This window comes from Solanum stenotomum, chromosome 1 (assembly GCF_019186545.1).
Source record: "Solanum stenotomum isolate F172 chromosome 1, ASM1918654v1, whole genome shotgun sequence".
Lineage (NCBI taxonomy): Eukaryota > Viridiplantae > Streptophyta > Magnoliopsida > Solanales > Solanaceae > Solanum > Solanum stenotomum.
In genome coordinates this window covers 20,134,040-20,151,403 of record NC_064282.1, presented here as the reverse complement: position 1 = coordinate 20,151,403, position 17,364 = coordinate 20,134,040, and the positions used below count along the sequence as shown (strand labels likewise).

The 17,364-nt window shown below is 33.2% G+C and overlaps 4 protein-coding genes across 4 annotated transcripts in view; 2 read left to right on the top strand and 2 right to left on the bottom strand.

Annotated features, from left to right (window-relative positions):
• Positions 1-17,364, top strand: part of LOC125845937 (pentatricopeptide repeat-containing protein At3g03580) — a 186,286-nt gene that overhangs the window by 161,010 nt on the left and 7,912 nt on the right. The window lies entirely within an intron of this gene.
• Positions 1,427-4,575, top strand: LOC125845989 (pentatricopeptide repeat-containing protein At5g27460). The gene is made up of 2 exons (XM_049525466.1): positions 1,427-1,471; positions 2,930-4,575. Exon 2 carries the CDS (start codon positions 2,942-2,944, stop codon positions 4,064-4,066), a length of 1,125 nt encoding a protein of 374 aa, XP_049381423.1. The 5' UTR covers positions 1,427-1,471; positions 2,930-2,941; the 3' UTR covers positions 4,067-4,575.
• On the bottom strand, positions 5,715-6,796 carry LOC125846048 (glutathione transferase GST 23-like). The gene is made up of 2 exons (XM_049525511.1): positions 6,357-6,796; positions 5,715-6,256 (listed from the first exon to the last, which is right to left on the bottom strand). The coding sequence occupies exons 1-2, from the start codon at positions 6,669-6,671 to the stop codon at positions 5,894-5,896; spliced, it is 678 nt and encodes a 225-aa protein (XP_049381468.1). The 5' UTR covers positions 6,672-6,796; the 3' UTR covers positions 5,715-5,893.
• Positions 7,636-14,372, bottom strand: LOC125845982 (phosphoribosylaminoimidazole-succinocarboxamide synthase, chloroplastic). Its single transcript, XM_049525458.1, has 12 exons — positions 13,964-14,372; positions 13,564-13,665; positions 13,339-13,468; positions 11,025-11,117; positions 10,823-10,911; positions 10,336-10,416; positions 8,852-8,941; positions 8,677-8,766; positions 8,438-8,488; positions 8,304-8,350; positions 8,074-8,131; positions 7,636-8,004 (listed from the first exon to the last, which is right to left on the bottom strand). Exons 1-12 carry the CDS (start codon positions 14,258-14,260, stop codon positions 7,945-7,947), a joined length of 1,188 nt encoding a protein of 395 aa, XP_049381415.1. The 5' UTR covers positions 14,261-14,372; the 3' UTR covers positions 7,636-7,944.

The window sequence follows — 17,364 nt, the reverse complement described above, 5'->3', positions numbered from 1 at the left end:
GATGAAATTCTTCTGACCAAACATTTTTTATTTATTTTTCTATTCTTATGTTGCTCATGAATTTCCACTAGAGCTTGCTGCATGAACAAAATTTCACAGATGCTCTTTTTTCTTCTTCTTCTTTTTGTAGAGCATTGAATGAATGGCAGCGTGCTATAATGGAAGAATTTGCACAGGAGGAAGTTATTAATGGAGATTACATGGATGGAGAAGTAAATTTGTAAGTTTTCTTCTTTATTGTCTTTGAAGGCATGACATGACTCTGACTCTGATCCATCAGTAGTATTTGCTTACTCAGCTTTCTTTAAACTTTTTTGATAACTAATTTAAGAAGACTATAACTGGAAATTTTGTGCTATCTTTGATGCATGTGAATGTTCCCATGAATACTTGAGAAGTTCACCACAAGTACATACTGTTAAAAGTCAATTGAAATAATTTACAATAAGTTACAAAAATTGTAGAGAATTACTGATAAGTCTCTGAAATTTTGCATAGTTCCAGTTGTACTCTTAAACATTTCTATATGTTTTTTGGGGACTGAAAAATATAATTTTCTTTTTCCGCTTTTCTCTGTAATTGTGAGCAATAATTAATTAATTGCATTTATTGAAAAAGGTTTAATATTATCCTTCCTTCGTTGTACTATGGGTTCATATATGCCCTAAAGTTATAAAAGTTGCTCATCCATTTTGGCCACATGGTATGTCAAAAATGTGCTATGCACACAAAAATGTGACATGTAGGAAAACGTGTGAAATTTCAGCATTAGTAAATAAGTAATAGTATGATGTTTTTGTAAGGACGGGAATATAAACAATCGTGAATCGACCTATGTATGGAAGGCAAAAAAATATACTTTTATATAGTCAGAGGAAAGTAAAATACAAATTCAGGGATAATATCATGTTATCATGATGAACGCGCAATTGTATTCTATTTTCAAGATAAAGGTAGTCGTTTGCAAAACAATGCTCAACATTTTGAAGTCAGGGTGTACCTAAGCTTAGGGTAGGTTAATTGTTGATTTGGATCGCGCTTACTATTTCATTTGAAAATGATGATTAAAATAAAAATAATTAAATTGCAAAATACACTTGATATTGTATTAGAAGAACCATTTATCTAAATCAAACATTCGTTTTATTAAAATATTCTTTTTGATTATAAACGATGATATCCTTTGCCTGTTTTGAGATGATATTGAATTATGTAACAAAACTATTTAAAAGTTAAATGTTTGTTTTAAAAAAAATGTTTTTATTTACTTTAATTATATCTTTAGGGGTTTAAATAGGACAAAATTTCATACATTAGGGACTAAACTGTACCGTCAAAAACATATGATTCTCCAAAACTCAAACAAGACACCAAAAGCAACAAGAACACACACTCTCAGAAGTGTAAGTAAGAAATCTCCGAAAATGCAATTCAAGGTACCAGTTGGGTTCAATCTTTCAAGATTTCACAGGTAATTAACACCCTTTTCTCTCTTTATTCCAATTCTGTAATTTCTACACTCTCATGGAAATCATTGTACATGTTTTGGATGCTCGTGGACATGGAGATTTGCGCTGTCACAATCATACTCTACAAACAAAGCGACGCTGATTAACGGCAGTTACTCCGGTGGGGGTGATTTGAAAAAACGAATTTTGAAGGTGGTTTCATCGGGTGTTAACCCGACAAGGAGTGTGCTTGAGAATTGGGTGGATGAAGGCCGTAGAGTTTGTCTAAACGAGCTTAGGGTGATTATACGGCAGCTCATGAAACGACGTCGTTTTGGACCTGATTTGGAGGTCTTGTATTTACTCTTCAGTTTTTTGATAATTGAACAAAGTTGAAGAATTATGTATCTTTGGGTGCTTGATTATGTGATTTAGTAGGGTTACTTAAGTTTAATATGTCAACATGATACTGTTAGTTTCCTTTAGCTTTTCTAATGCTAGTAAAAGTGTCTAGTTTGTTAGAAGAAAATAATTAAGATTTTTTTTTGTGGGCCTGTGATTACTTGATTAATATGTTTTTTGTCACCACAGCGGAAGTGATGCAGTGGAAGGACTGCTTCTCCCTTAACTAGAAGTATCGTTTTTGGACCCTAGGTATGGAAAAATACTTAGCACGTAGCGCTACCCCAAATGTGCCCTACCTAGCGAGAATCCGGATTAGTCTGGCTCCAATGCGGGTAGAGGACACCGGATGGAAAAACCGAAAAAAAGATATGGTTTTTGTCTATAGTATTAGTACAATAGTAATAATTTCCTTGATTTTTTTTAATTTTGAATGCTAATAACAGTGTATTATGAAAAAATATATAGGAACTCCTCCTTTTGGGTGCTTGATTATATGCTGTAATAAAGATTATTTGAGACAATAGAATGAGTAAATAGTTCCCTTTTTGAGATGCTGGTAGGAATATCTTTTGTTTTGTTGTAAATTTGGGTGCTTGATTTTTGTGGTATATACTACTACTTTTCTTCTTCTTATGAAAGTAAATTATTACTGATGTGATGGGGATCTTGAATACCGGGAGTGACATAAAGTGGAGAATCTTACAAAAGACATGAGTTTCTCCAAAGAGCATACCAAAAAAGAAAACTGTAATTTATTTGTTTCCTTAAAACTTTGAATTGCTTGTACATTTATATACTGCTAATTTCAGCTTATATACTTGATAGAGGCAATCTGGTGATGATATGGCATTATCCGTTAATTGTGTCTGCTTTATAATAGTAATTAATGATAGGTTAACTAAGGATGAACTTGCTCAACTTTTGTTTTGGAGTATGAGGAGAAAAAAGAGAGTGGTGGTATTTTACACAAGGACTATGAAACCTTTTCTTCTGAAATATCTCCTCCTTTTGATCTGTTTGTGCATGTAACGGAGATATTATGTATATCTTTCTTTTCTTTTTATATTTATTTGCAGATACTTAACTGGATGGAAACTCGTCATAGTTCTCAGATGTCACCTTATGATTATGCCAGGCGACAAGAATTAACTGTTAAAGAACACGGTAGAATAGAAGCTGAAAGATATTTTGAGAGTTTAACAAGCACTGTTTCGCTGAAAGCTGCTTCCCTCCCTCTTCTTCATTGTTATGTTGAAGAAAGGTCCACTGAGAAGGCTGAAGCTTTCATGCTAAAGATAAGCAAGTTGGGACTTGCTCTGAGCCCTCATCCGTTTAATGAGATGATGAAGCTTTATAAGGCCACATCTCAGTACCAGAAAGTACCATCAGTCATCCTGCAAATGAAACAAAACCGAATAACTTTAAACGTCCTCTCCTATAATCTCTGGATGGACGCATGTGGGGAGCTCTCTGGGGTTGAATCAGCAGAGATGGTATACAAAGAGATGCTGAGTAACCAAAATGTAGAAGTGGGATGGAGCTCTTTAGCTACATTAGCAAATATTTATAAGAAAGCAGGACAGACGGACAAGGCAGTTTTGGCCCTAAAAACTGCTGAAAAGAAAATATCCGACAGTAATCACTATCCTTACTTCTTTCTCATTACGCAGTATGCTTCTTTGAATAACAAAGATGGAGTATATCAGGTCTGGGAAGCTTCTAAAGCAGTAAAATCCCAAAGAACTTGTGCCAATTACATGTGTATTTTGTCGTCTTTGGTCAAGCTTGGTGACATGAAAGAAGCCGGGAGAATTTTTGTGGAATGGGAGTCGCAATGCAGGACATATGACATTAGGGTCTCCAACATACTTCTCAGTGGATACATGAGAATTGGATCAGTGGAAAAAACTGAATCGTTACATTATCGCACATTGGAGAAAGGTGGATGTCCAAATTCTAAAACCTGGGAGATACTGGTGGAGGGATGGATAAGAAGTCAACAAATGGATAAAGCTATTGATGCCTTGAAAAGTGGTCTTGCTGCTCTAAAACATTATGAATGGAGGCCATCACCAAGTATTGCTGTCGCAATTTCAGAATATTTTGAAGAAACTAGAAATTTTGAGAAGGCTATGAAGTTTCTTACAACACTTAGACATTTTGGTCTTGCTAATTTGCAAGTGTACAAGTCATTGCTTGGAATGCAAACCTAAAGAGAAGAAAGTCCACTGTACATCCTTGAAATGATGCAGAATGATGGAATTGACATGGATGATGAGACCTCTGCCATCTATGCAGGCATTTTGCATTGTGAGAACTGAAAACCCATAGTGGTACTTTAATTATGCTTTAAAAGTTGACTTTTAGACCTGGGCAGAAGATAGGTTAGTATGCCGAGCATGTTGCCTTGTAAGAGAACCGTTTTTAGTCACTTGGTGCTAACCTTGATTCTGCGGCTTAAAAATATGAAGAGCACAGTCGATGTAATTTCTTGGAACTGCATCCTGCAGCTACTGGTAAGTTTTTGTTTGATTAATCTACTCTCTTTTCTCATGATTCCCTTTGCACTTGGAAGTTGCAATATCAGTAACTCGGTAAAAGATTATGGCTTCTGCATTTTCTATTATCTAGCCAGAGTGTAGATTTATTCTTCTAACTGTTGTTTTTATGCTACTTGAAAATTTGGGCATTTGATATTCACGTATAAAATTCCATAAATGATATCTGAATATCTTACAGAACGCAAACAGTCTGCCAGCAAGGACCTTTTAAGTTTGAAAAAGTATTTTCCTCTCAAAGTCTTTATTATGATAGATGATTTTCGTGCTTATGCATAGTCCAGGTTTAAGATTAAGATGCAGCTTTATCAAATATATCGCTCTTAATTTACTCTGTGCATCATCTGAGCTTTATGTCCACCGTAAGATATAAGCTTTGATGGACATCTCAACTTTTCAGAATATATCTGATTCAACAAGTATTGTCTGCAAAATCTTTTTTCAACTTTAAGATGTGCTCTTATCATTTACACTTTCATCGTGATTCACTCTAGCAAGCTTCTTTTATGGCTATGTTGAGTCTCTCCCTTCCATATGAAGAATACTAGAGTTTAATCATTTACAACAGATCATGAAGCTTCAATAAAAGCATGTCTTTTTAACATTTTATGTTGCATTACTGAACTTCATGCACATTGTATTCCTATTATGATAATTTGTTTCAATTTGAGGCCTGCTGACAAATTGGCCAGAGAAAATAGCTCCTAATTTTTTTTAACACTACATGTTTGTAATGCCTGCCAAACTAATATGGAACCGTGTCATGATAGAGATGATCTGGATCAGCTACCTGGCTTGGACTGGAATAATATTCTGGTTCTTAATATCTCTACACGTGTGTATCAAACTTGTTTTCTTTTTCCTGATCTCTCTTGCCGAACTGGCTGTTTTATTCATCATATTCAAATATATGAGTGGTAGTACTGTGGGTGATTTTGAATAAATAGGTTTACGATCACTTATGGATGCAAGCTGAATGTCCATTTTAATATGTATAGCGTTACTAATGGATGAGGGTTGCTTCCTCATTGATGGTCGATTAAATTATGGGCTTATGGCTCAAAGTCTCTAATCCTTTGTAGCTTATCATCAATGTGCCAGTGCTGGGTTTCTTTAATAATCACAGCTCTTTTCCCCACCTCCCCTTAACTAAAATGAAATTTGCTTTTACTTGCAGAAAGTTGAAGGAACTTGTATCCTTAAATGGAACTCAAATGTTGTGTGGCATATTGACAGTCAGGCACTTGTCCTTTATCAAGGTGCAATGTTCCTTACATTTAAATAGTTGAAGATTCTCTAATTTTTACAGAAAATGACTATATGATATCATGTTTATAGATGCTTATGCCCTTATTTTCCCACAATTGTATTTGATAGGCAAAACCGCTAAATCTTACATGTCATTCAAACTCATCGAAAAAGATTACATATCATATAATCACATTTAGTTAAATCTTCCTCCATGGGAAGTTATTTTAGATTTCAAGGTGATGCTGAAGCAACCAACATCTTGTGGAACCCTTTGTTATGCTCTAACAATTTGTCTTTGGGTGGTGTACACTCTTTCAGAATGGGAGCAGCTTCGAGGACATTCTGAAACCATGAAACAAGTGAAGGCATTTCCTCAGCATCAATAAGTTTGATATCCACAATCTCCTCAACAATCTGAGCCCAGCAGATGATCCAAGCAGACGCGACATCCATGAAGCCAATTTTCGTATCTCCAAAAAAGTGTTTCTTGCCTAGTTCACCCTCTAAAATTTTCAAGTTCTCACGAGCTTCTTTTGCTATCTTCTGCTGCTCCTCTCCGACCTTGGTGAAAGTACCAAATATTCCTGGCACACACTGTAAAGAAAGAAAGAGCATGAATGATCCAGTGATTTGCTGCAAGATGATAACCAAGGTAGAGAAATGGATTCTTTCATATTTGCACATTAATTATTACCTTGTCATCAACAAATTTTGCCCAAAAACGCGCCTTGGCTCTTTCATAAGGATCTTCAGGGAGGAGGGGATTGTGCTTCCATGTCTCTTCAATGTATTCAAGTATGACTAGTGATTCTGCAATAGGTTTCCCATTATGAACCAAAACCGGAATCTTCTTATGAACTGGATTGTACTGCAAGAGCAAAGGACTTTTGTTTGGGAGATCTTCTTCTTGGTAGTCATATTCAATCCCTTTCAGTTTCAGTGCCCAATGAACCTTCAGAGCAAAAGGGCTTCCCCAGTATCCAAGCAATTTCACTTTCTCACTTGCCATTGCTGATTCTTGCTATGTAGAGGGTACTCAATCTCTCATGTTATATAGAGGTACAATTCTTGCTGTGCAGACCAAAATGGGCTTAAGGCTGCTGCCAAATGTTAGAATATTACAAGTCTTGAGATAATTAAGTGTTTAATAATGAATGTTTAGTTGTTTACCACTAATTCTCTTAGAAGGTATTTTAGTACTTCCGTGTCAAAGATAAACTATCAAGACGACTTATTCTTTTGACTTTTCAATGCTAATTAACGTTCCTTTCTCTTAATTCATTATTCATCTCATCGGAAAATGACAGTTTCTGCAATCTTATTCACATAGTTTTGTGATTATTCCATCTGCCACACTTTCTATTTATTTTATTTTCAGTATGTCCAAAGAAGACACCGTAGTGTTTTCATTTCACTAATAAGATATGTCACTATCTATCGCTCCTTCCGTTTCAATTTATTTGTCTAGTTTTGACTTGACACAATTTTTTTGAAAAAATAAAATAAAAAAGGCTTGAATCATGTGGTCTAATGTATCAAAATATTATTTTGTCTTATGGTTTTAAACAAACAATGTGGAAAGATAGAATTAAGAGTCATTAGAAAAAAGAAAGAAACATTCCTTTTTAAATGGACTTTTAAAAAAAGGACAAATAAAGCGGACCAGATGTTTTCAAACAAGCATAAATGAGAGGTTTACGTAAACAAATTGACAGGTCAAAAAGGAAGTGAGAAAAGTCGAAGTGGCTGATAAAAAAAGATGTGAGAAATGTAAACACACGTAATCAAAGAGTTGGAAAAATGGGTCCTAAATGTTCCATGATTGTCAACGTTTACAATTTTCTTATTTTTGAGAAGTTAATGGCAGTAAAATGATTTTGATTTTTCCATTTCCCATCAATGTGAGCAAATTTGGTGTTGACATAAATTCACAGACAGAGAGCAGCCATCAAAGTTATACGATCTAAAAAGCATTTATAAGTCAGAAGGTGACACTTGAATAAATACTTTTATCTGCCAACTATTCTTAACTTAAACCAGGATGATTAAAATCCAGAACTCCTTAAGTTTTAGACAAAACTAGTCACTTTACAGTTTATGGTTCCCCAACTTACCTGGGGTTGATGCATAATTGTTGTTATATGAGTATCACATAGCATTACAACATTGACGAACTTCCTCGACGACAACCTTAAAATACAATTCTTCAGAGTAGTATTACTGCTGAAAGTACTTATTCCACCTCATAAAACTTATGCAAGATGCTCCCCTGTTTGATGTTATTACTGCAATGATGATAAAGCCTGTGAAACATTTCTCGAGATTCGATCATGGACTGGCTCCTGCATGAAGAACAAGTTTTAGTAACTGCTGTAGTCATCCAGTAATGCTTTTCCTACATAGGTTTTTACCTTTGTCCCAGGCATCTCGAATCTTGAATTTGTTATTGTCTCGAATAGAAAAATATATCTGTTTAATGAAGTGGAAATCAGCACTAATAATGGAAACAGTGAATAATGATAATCGTAGGCAACTTTGATGCAAGTAGATCACAATCAAGTGAAGGTTCAAGGTTTTGTTAGTTAAAAAGAGTGGAGGCTTTAGCTCGACAGTGATAGCATGGGAAGACATGAACACATACCGCCAAGCTAATTCAGAAACAAGTTCTTCTGGAGCGTCAGGCAAGACCTAAGCAGGAGAATCAATTTTTCAATTAGTGCAATTTCAAAAACAAGTTATATGAATACCAAGGAAATGAGCAGAAAGACCGATCACCTCATCCTCATATGGGTTGCAATGACTTTTGAACCACAACCTCAAGAATTCCTAGGCAAATATTAGTTGTAGTGTCAGTCAGCATATTGCAAGAAACAGCATACTAAAAACTATATAATCTAAGATAACCAGAAACATCAGAAGAAAATAGTTGTTTTCTACTTTCTTAATCCGGTAGAGATTAATGCTTGAGCATGCGTTTAAGGGATACAGATTAAGTTTCATATAATGTAAGAAACCTTGTCGATATTTTCAGGCTCAAGACCATTCTGAAAGCGCTCCTGGTAAGAATGTGCAATCCAATATCTACTTGAGTCAGGTGTATGCACCTAAAAGTTGGAAGCAGAAGATGAGGTCTTCAGTGAGAAAAAGTAGAATCATTGTCAAAGAGAAACAAGGCCATCTAAAGCTTACCTCATCAATCAGATAGATTTGACCATCGGGTCCCTTTCCAAATTCATATTTGGTGTCCACTAATATCAACCCATGATCCAATGCTACACGCTGCAATATAAAAGTTAATGAATACAACTGCATAAAAGTTAGATTTATCCTATAATAGTTCAAATGCACTCTACAGCTAACACAAAGTATAGCTCAAAACTCTAGCTATTAGTTCTTTTAAAATATTTGAGAAGCAGGACAAGGGTATTTTTGCCTAACATGGAAACAGAATTAGCCCGACAAATCTTTTTAAGTTCTAGTTATTTTTTTAAAAAAATAAGAATAAAATTTCAAAATAAGATTGAAATATAAAACTCACAGAAATCCATTAAAATTTGTATTGAGTTCAAAAGATCTAGGCATACTAATAACGTACATAATATACTCTAACTTATCAAATTCTTAACTATAGAACAACAACATATTATGTAAAATTAAGGTTAAATACTTAAAAGAAAAACAGCTGGGATGACAGTGTGTATGGACATTCTTGGGGCGTAGGAGACGGATTGCCTGAGTAAAGCATTCATGTACCAAATGCTCCACCTATTGAGGTGCTAACCCATGAAACCTCACTATCTCATGGTCTCCCCGGGGTACTTGGAAGCTATCTTGTGGAGTGGATAACAATTTTATGTTTAGAACATTTGACGATTACTAGTCTGAATAACTTCCATACCAAAGTGTATAACCTTCAAGAGTCATTTCTGAATTGCTGAGATAGGTATGATGACAGTTGATAAACCAGGCATGAAATAGAAATTTTCTACTCAAGCAACAATTCTAGAAACTACTCATTGAAGACATGATTATTACATGGAAGCTCAATTTGAAAATATGAACACCAGGCATTTCCGAGGAAGGATTGGAAACTACTTCACCTCTTGATACAAGTCTACAACTCACATATGTAGGAAAAAGATCTGAGAACTAGAAGGAAATGTAGAGCTAACAGAAGGAGATTTTCACCTATAAATCGCTATAACTGACAACACGCACTCATCAAGGCCAATGTGACCTCTACATCTTAGCTCAAGTTTTCTATTAGTATAAGTGTGTACACATAACTAATTATAGGTGTAGCATCATGTCAGACTTTAAATATCTAATTAAATTCATATTTTGAGCTCCTAAAGCAATGTCGATTATGGGGCATGCTACTTTTTTGGTGAATACAGAATGGAAAGCCTCTCTTGACTTCTCAATTCCAAGATTGGAAGTTAACTAAGGCAGACAAGGAAGAAAAGACAACAGCACCAACTAAAGCAATTTGCTTTGAAACATCAAGAAGAATTTGAAATCAAGAAACAACAATAATATTGAAGTGAGAGTAGAGCATTATTCGTTAAGTCAGCAGATTTGAGTTGAAGAGACTAGCATTAATAGCTATAGAAGAAAGGCATGACAAGAATCGCAATACAAAAACATATAAAACAGAATACAAGATTGTTTACCTGGCCAAACTCAAATAAGCTCATTGCCCTCCTACTGACTTCATCATAATCAGCTTGAGTCATAAGACCGCGTTGAACTATCTGCAGTTATATATAGCAGATTAGCTTCATACTCATCTCAAATCAACATTGATTCAATACTACAATATATATCTATAGCCCCAGGCTTTGGCATGCAAATACTCGAAAATTTAGAAATTCTAACTCTAATACCAGGACGTGAACCAAGGTCAACCAAATCATAAACTGTGACAAAAACATCAGATTAACAAGATGCAAAACATAAAGACTGCAATGTAACCTTCCAAGAATGGGACCAGTTAGCATCTTTAGCCACTTCTTCATATTTCACATAACTATATCTTACACCTATTTCCCATCAATATGTAAGAAATTAGCCTATTCAGTTATAGAAGAGCAAATAAAAAGAACAGCTACACTGCTAGGGAAGTAAGAAGAAAAAGAAGAACGAAGAAAGAATACAGACCTCATCTGGTGTTACAGGAACATCATGATCTGCTGCTTTAGTTGTCGGAGTAAGCATATTTTTGGTAAGCTTTTGATTTTTCACCAGACCTGTCAAAAAGAAATCATCTTTAATAGAAGAACAAGGTCAAGAAAAAAAATAAAAAAGAGATAGACAAAGGCTAAATAAAAACAGTTGCATTCATGCATTATACAAACCACACCATCAGGAAGGTTGTTGCCGCAATAATTGCGAACCCCTTTATTGTAGACTGTCCAGAGTGATGTATCAGTGCTTCCAGTAACATATCCTCGTACTAGAAAAAAAGATATCGTTAATATCTTAAACCATGGCTTTATTGATGTATAATAACAAAATACTCACCAACAAACATAAATTAAAATGAGAAGTAGATGCAAGAATGACCTAGTAAGTTCATAAGAAAAGCTTTTAGAAGTTATTACTTAATTATAATAATTGCATTAAAAGACACTTGAAAACCTAGAAGCATAAAAATCAACCGCTTATTAGGAGGTTTTCAGCTTGCAACCTTCAAAATGACGCCTATTATGAATTTCAATTGCATAATTATGAAGACTTGCAATCGATTTAGCTCCCTTCCTCCCAAAAAGAGAGTGGAGGCATTAACGATGGTTCAAAGTGACATCATCGCAAAGATTTACTAAACATGCAGGTGCAGGACATATAACCAAAACTAACAATTTGGCTGACTTATAAAATTACCGCACTATATACATCTATATCTATACTACCTTAAAAGCATGAACTCACAAACTTGAAAGTTAAATTACTTAAATACCCCTAACTTAAAAATAAAACCTAACTAAAAACACCACTTCGCTAATCGCTAACAATTAACTTTCCGCGCTGGAGACGCCTTCCCAAGAGTCGCCACTCCCAACTATGACATTCTGTACAGCCACCAATGTCCCTTCCCCAACAGGTGCAACTGCTCATATTTCTCTCTTTAAAACCATCAACCTTGAACGCAATCCTGCATTTTTCTGCATTTAACGAACAGGTATGGCCTGCATATGCATAGGATTATCCCAGCGTACAGCTTACTTACTCATACTGTTCGTTAAATGGTTGTCATACTGTCATTCAACCTTATGCGCAGTATTTTCAAGCAACCATTGATCCATCTCCCGCTTAACACAATCAAACATTGGAATAGTCTTTGGTTAGATTGCTCGCTGCCGTTCAACAGCTGTAAGTTCCATCCTACCCATTTGATACTCATGTTTATTTGCAATTTACATCTTCTTGCATAAATTTCTGCTATTCTTTAATTTATTCATCAAACAGATGGAAATCTTACACCCTGAACTCCACCTCAATTTTATGTGTTTTACTTACCCTGTTCCTAACTTTGGCATTGTCACATTAAAATTGCTACATCCTTTAGGCTGTTAGTTTCTTCCCAGCAACCAAAATATTTAAGTGTACATAATGGGTAGCCCTAACACACACAACCACACTATGGGTGTATTCCATGGGATAGTTAAAAATATATTTGAGTTTAGATTAAAAAAAACAGCTATTTCTTAGCACGCCAAAAGAATCTCCAATTTGAGTTCCCCTTTGGTGGGAGAATATTAAATGAACCAGTATCTTTAGCACTCAACACGTACTGGCCATTTTCTGATAAAGAATCAACCACTATCAAACACACAATAAGTAGGACAATGAGGTTCCCTTGTGTAGGGAGCACTATTAATCTGATTGTGTGAACCCGAATAATCGATTAGATTGCCTTGTGTATTAAAAAAGATGCTTATGCTGCCATATCAGTACGTCTATATTTTGTAATGACTATAAACAAAGCGCAATCTCAAATGTTGGATTACATCTGCCACAACATGTTTTCTTGCATGGCCAACTATACGTAGCACTTTCAAGGGAATTTTCAAATAGCTCCGATGAAAGTATTGGTTATGACTGAACAACCAGATAGAAGGATAGGGACATACACAAGAAATATTATATACAAGAAGGTATTAGGTGAGATACGATTGATAACATTGAAAAGTGTCATGCAATTGGGAAAAAAATAACATTACAGGAAGCTAATGAAAATTTCATTGGTTGTATTCATAGGTTCGGTTGAATAAGTAATGAGATGACAATCACCATGCAACTTTGGAAGAAAATACTACTTTCGTGTAGACATATTTAGTGATAATTAGGATACAAGTGACTGAATACTACTGAAATGTAGCCTGCACTGCTTGACACCATAAATCTGAGTCACAAATGATGATTCAAGATCAATTAGAAACTTAAAATTTTTCTAAAGCTTCAGCGCCAAGATGTCGGTGGCACTAATAAGAAACATTGGAAAAGACGTATGGATACTACTCCAGAATTATATGAATCTCAAACTAATCATACACGTGCGTTGCACGTGTGGCGAATCTAGTGTGTATAAGAACCTAACCACACATAGCTCACTATACGTCAGTCAAAAAGTGAATCAATTTTGAAGATAATACTACTACAAAGTAGATACTCACCTACAAATTCAACAGGGAAAACCGAACATTTCCTCGCAATAGTTACGTTTTTGTCAGGTACAGATACCACTGCATTAGGAGTAATATGTTGAGTCTTATTAAACCACCATAAACTTGTTTCATTAAGCACCTGCATAACCACAGTGAAACTAGATTAAAGCTTGAATGTAGGGATCATGTTATACTTGTTACAAATTGAATACTATCAATAATACGCAACTTTACCTGGCCTTTGAAGGGGATGGAAGCAAGAATTCTGTCAAACGCACTTTGCCTATCTGTTGTCACCATTACAAGATAATCCCCTCCATCATATATATCTCTAACCTTCAAAACACATGGAATTTTTCATATGTGCATTCGGAAATAAATCATATTTCAAAACTAAGCATATAAATTTTCAATAAAGTTGTCAACTTTCCATCCAGAAAACTAAAATTCCTCTATCAAATCTATGCAATTAAGCTTTTCCACAACACCCAAATCCCAAAATAAACAAATTAAAAAAGGGGTTGGAGATAAATTATAAACCACATTACTGTTCATACAAACCTCAACCCATCTGCCCCAACTTTAGTCCAAGACAACCCACATTGAAAAAAATACAAGTTTTATTTTGAATTACCTTGCCTCTGATTTTGGACTTGAGTTGAGGTACAGTTAAATCAAGATGGGTTTCAGATAAGCAATTAGATATTGAACTTTTGATAGCACTCATGAGTTCTTCCTTGTGGTCATTGTTGGTTAAGGCTACATGGGGTAGTGGATTTTGCTGCTGACTTGACATAGTAATTAATGGGTATTTCTTGAATTTGGTTATCTTTGGTGATGATGCTGTTTTTGAGAAGGAAAAAAATGGTGAGTTCAAAGATTGAAGCTTTTTATTTAGGGTTTTTGGAGGATTTAAGGCTGGCAAAGCCATTGTTTTTCTCCTCTTCCTTTTTTTCTTCTTTCTTCTTTCAGGGTTAAGGAAAGAAGATGACCATTGTTCGTAATTTTGGATTCGGCCGCCGCATGCTCAATTTTTTTTGGGTAAATTTGCATTATTTTTTTGGTAAAAGTAAGAAAAAGAAAATGAGAAAGGAAATATAAAAAGCAAAAATAATTAATATTTGAAAAGTTAAACCGTTTTTTTTTTTTTGTTATGATTTTTTAAAATATACTTTAAGTTATTTTATTATATAAACTTATACTAGTATTTTTTCATGTAATTTTAAATATATAAACTATTTTAATTATACCAAAATTTATGAATAGAAGTATGTATTTCGACTTTCATTTTTCAAACACTTTTGTACAAATTGAAATTGAGGAAGAGCATCATATATTAATTATAATTCTTATTAGATTTGAGTTTTTCTTAGCAAATCCTTAATTAAATAATTATAAAGTAAAGTATCTAGTTTATCTCAAAAACTTTAAAGCCAAATTCTTAACACACTATTTATCATGAGTGGTGTTTTATAAACTCAATTTTGTCGAAGTATATTTAAAACACATTATCTTTTCTTTTCTTCGAAATACGTGTATTGCCTGCATCAAAAAAACATTTTCATATTCATCAAAAAGAAAAGGCAAATTAGTTTTTTTTTTCATTTTATATTAGCTTTACCAAATAGATTTTTGAATAATAAATGAATATGTGTTCACAACATTAATTTTTTTTTATTGAAAATCATATTATTCTATCTATTTTTGACCATCAAATATAAAAGTTTCAAGTTTTGAAAATTCATTATATATTTTGCTTGATTATAAAGCTAATTATTTGTTTAGGCAACACATTTTTAATTTTCTCAAGAAAATAAAAAGAAGTATAATACTTTTAGGATATAAATTTAGTTTTCTTTAGAAGACATGTAAAAAAAATATTATGTTAAATGAGATCTTTTTATAGGTTTTATTGAGCAAATTTTTTATTTCATCGTATGTTTTCAAAGATGATAAAGTAGTAATGCATAAGCCAGATATGTTATTGGAAGCAAATTTTGATTCATTTTTTGATTAAATACTTGTTTAGTTTGCGGATCCTGTAATTATTTTAAATGCAATGTATAAAAACAAATTAAAAATGATGAGCAACACAAATCATATGTGCATAAAATAAGTTGATTTTTATCAATATGAGTTGTGGTGGAATGATTGAGATTCCTTCACTTTTAACCTGATGTCTCAAATTCGAACCTTTGAAAATGAAAATAATTCTATAATTGAGAACGATGCCTCAAAAAACGAGCCATCCAATACAGTCAAATTAATGACATGAGTTCCAATATAGCAATTAATAAGTCTTCAAACTGATATGAAGTTCATATCTATTTCAAATTATTGATGTGAAGTTAAAATAAAAAGTGGCAATTTAAACTGGTTAAAGTTACAGTTTTATACATATATATATATATATATATATATATATATATATATTTTTTTTTTTTTTTTTTTTTTTATTTTTATTTTTATTTTTATTTTTATTTTTTTTAAATGTTATCATATTTTATAAATTTGATTTAAAAGTCCTATATATGCAAAAATTCGATCAAATTGAATCAAATAAGGAGTCACAACGTACCTCGTCCATATGAACAAACATCCCCTATTCTCTTATTTATTTATTTATTTTTAAAATGTAAAAGCTAATGTATTTTTCTTTTAAATAATATCAACTCAAGATTTTCAAAAAATAGAAATAATTTATGTCAAATTTTACTTTGTATATTTGGGGTTTGAGTTATATTTGGACGCATTATACTACTTAAATCCATTTAACCTGACTGTTTCAAAATTTATCTATTGAATTGAATCGACAAACAAATCATAATCTAATCAATTGCACTTAGACATACTAAAATAAATGATTTGTTTTTTCACCTAAGCTATTTTTTTTTAAAAAAGCTAGTTATTTTTCTTAATCTACATTTTCTCCCATGTTTATTTATTTATTTTGTGTTTCTCATTTAGTGTTCGATACCTATTAGAGTCCAGTGTCTGGTATCCATAGTAGCTCGACTAAATTCGGATTCGCAATTAGAATATTGAAGCCCGACTATGTTTTTTTTTATGGGCAAACTACAAATATTCCACTAGTTTAGGTCCTAATTACTAAGACTTCCGATACTTTCAAATATTGCTTTCTCTACCATATTTTGTGCTTAAGATACATGAGTCTAGATCCGCGAGATACATATATGTCGAATTTTAAAACTGAGATACATATTTTCGACTTATTAGGGGAAGAGGGAGAGTTTGAATTTTACCCTACCTCATACTCTCTGATAGAAAGATATTTGATTTTAATTAAAACACTAATTTTAGAGTTTAAATGTAAAAATAATTAATCGATCCTATTAAGGAATATGGATATTGATTGTATCTTCAATAATATATGATATAAAATATTAAAAGTGGTAATATATGTAATTGTTTGAAAGTAGGATAAAATTAGTATATATGATAGCGATGTATGTCTTATAAAGTAGTTTATTATTTTCGATCTAGTGTACGATACTCACATTGGAGCTCAACTAAATTTGAATTCATGCCCCAATATTGGCGCCCAATGAAATTTGTATTTGCACCGAAAAGTCCCACAAGGCAACTTTGTACCTAGGAAAACTCAAATGCAAGACCTTTAATTAAGGATGAAAGAGTAACTATCACTCCATAAACCTGGTTGGTTTCTCCTTAGATTTTAGATGATTATTCCCCTTTTCCATTTAAAAAAAAACTAGTACTGCTGTATGAATAATTAGTTTCCCTTTTTCCTCCACTACCTTTTTTTCCATTCACTCTATTGGCTATGTCTTTATCAATTTACACAAATATAATTAAAATTAAACAAGGTAACTTTTATTTAGTACTCATGTTATTTAAATAAGACATGTTTTTACTTGTTCGACTGAATCTGTTGGGCTAAGCTTAGTAGAATGTATCAAATATTAATTAATCATTAGGACTCCAAGTTCAAAAACCTTGTTTTTCAGTTAACTAATAGTAGTAAATTTTAATGACTAAATTAAGTGGCTTAAA

What these genes read in the sequence shown, in the direction of transcription:
- LOC125845989 (XM_049525466.1), top strand. Translation starts at nt 2,942, where the DNA reads ATGGAAACTCGTCATAGTTCTCAGATGTCACCTTATGATTATGCCAGG.
- LOC125846048 (XM_049525511.1), bottom strand. Translation starts at nt 6,671, where the DNA reads ATGGCAAGTGAGAAAGTGAAATTGCTTGGATACTGGGGAAGCCCTTTT. An exon ending in CAAAATTTGTTGATGACAAG is followed by an intron (nt 6,257 to 6,356) that starts GTAATAATTAAT and finishes CTTTCTTTACAG; the next exon opens with TGTGTGCCAGGAATATTTGG.
- LOC125845982 (XM_049525458.1), bottom strand. Translation starts at nt 14,260, where the DNA reads ATGGCTTTGCCAGCCTTAAATCCTCCAAAAACCCTAAATAAAAAGCTT. An exon ending in GCTTATTTGAGTTTGGCCAG is followed by an intron (nt 8,942 to 10,335) that starts GTAAACAATCTT and finishes TTTATATTGCAG; the next exon opens with CGTGTAGCATTGGATCATGG. An exon ending in AAATCTATCTGATTGATGAG is followed by an intron (nt 8,767 to 8,851) that starts GTAAGCTTTAGA and finishes TCCAACTTTTAG; the next exon opens with GTGCATACACCTGACTCAAG.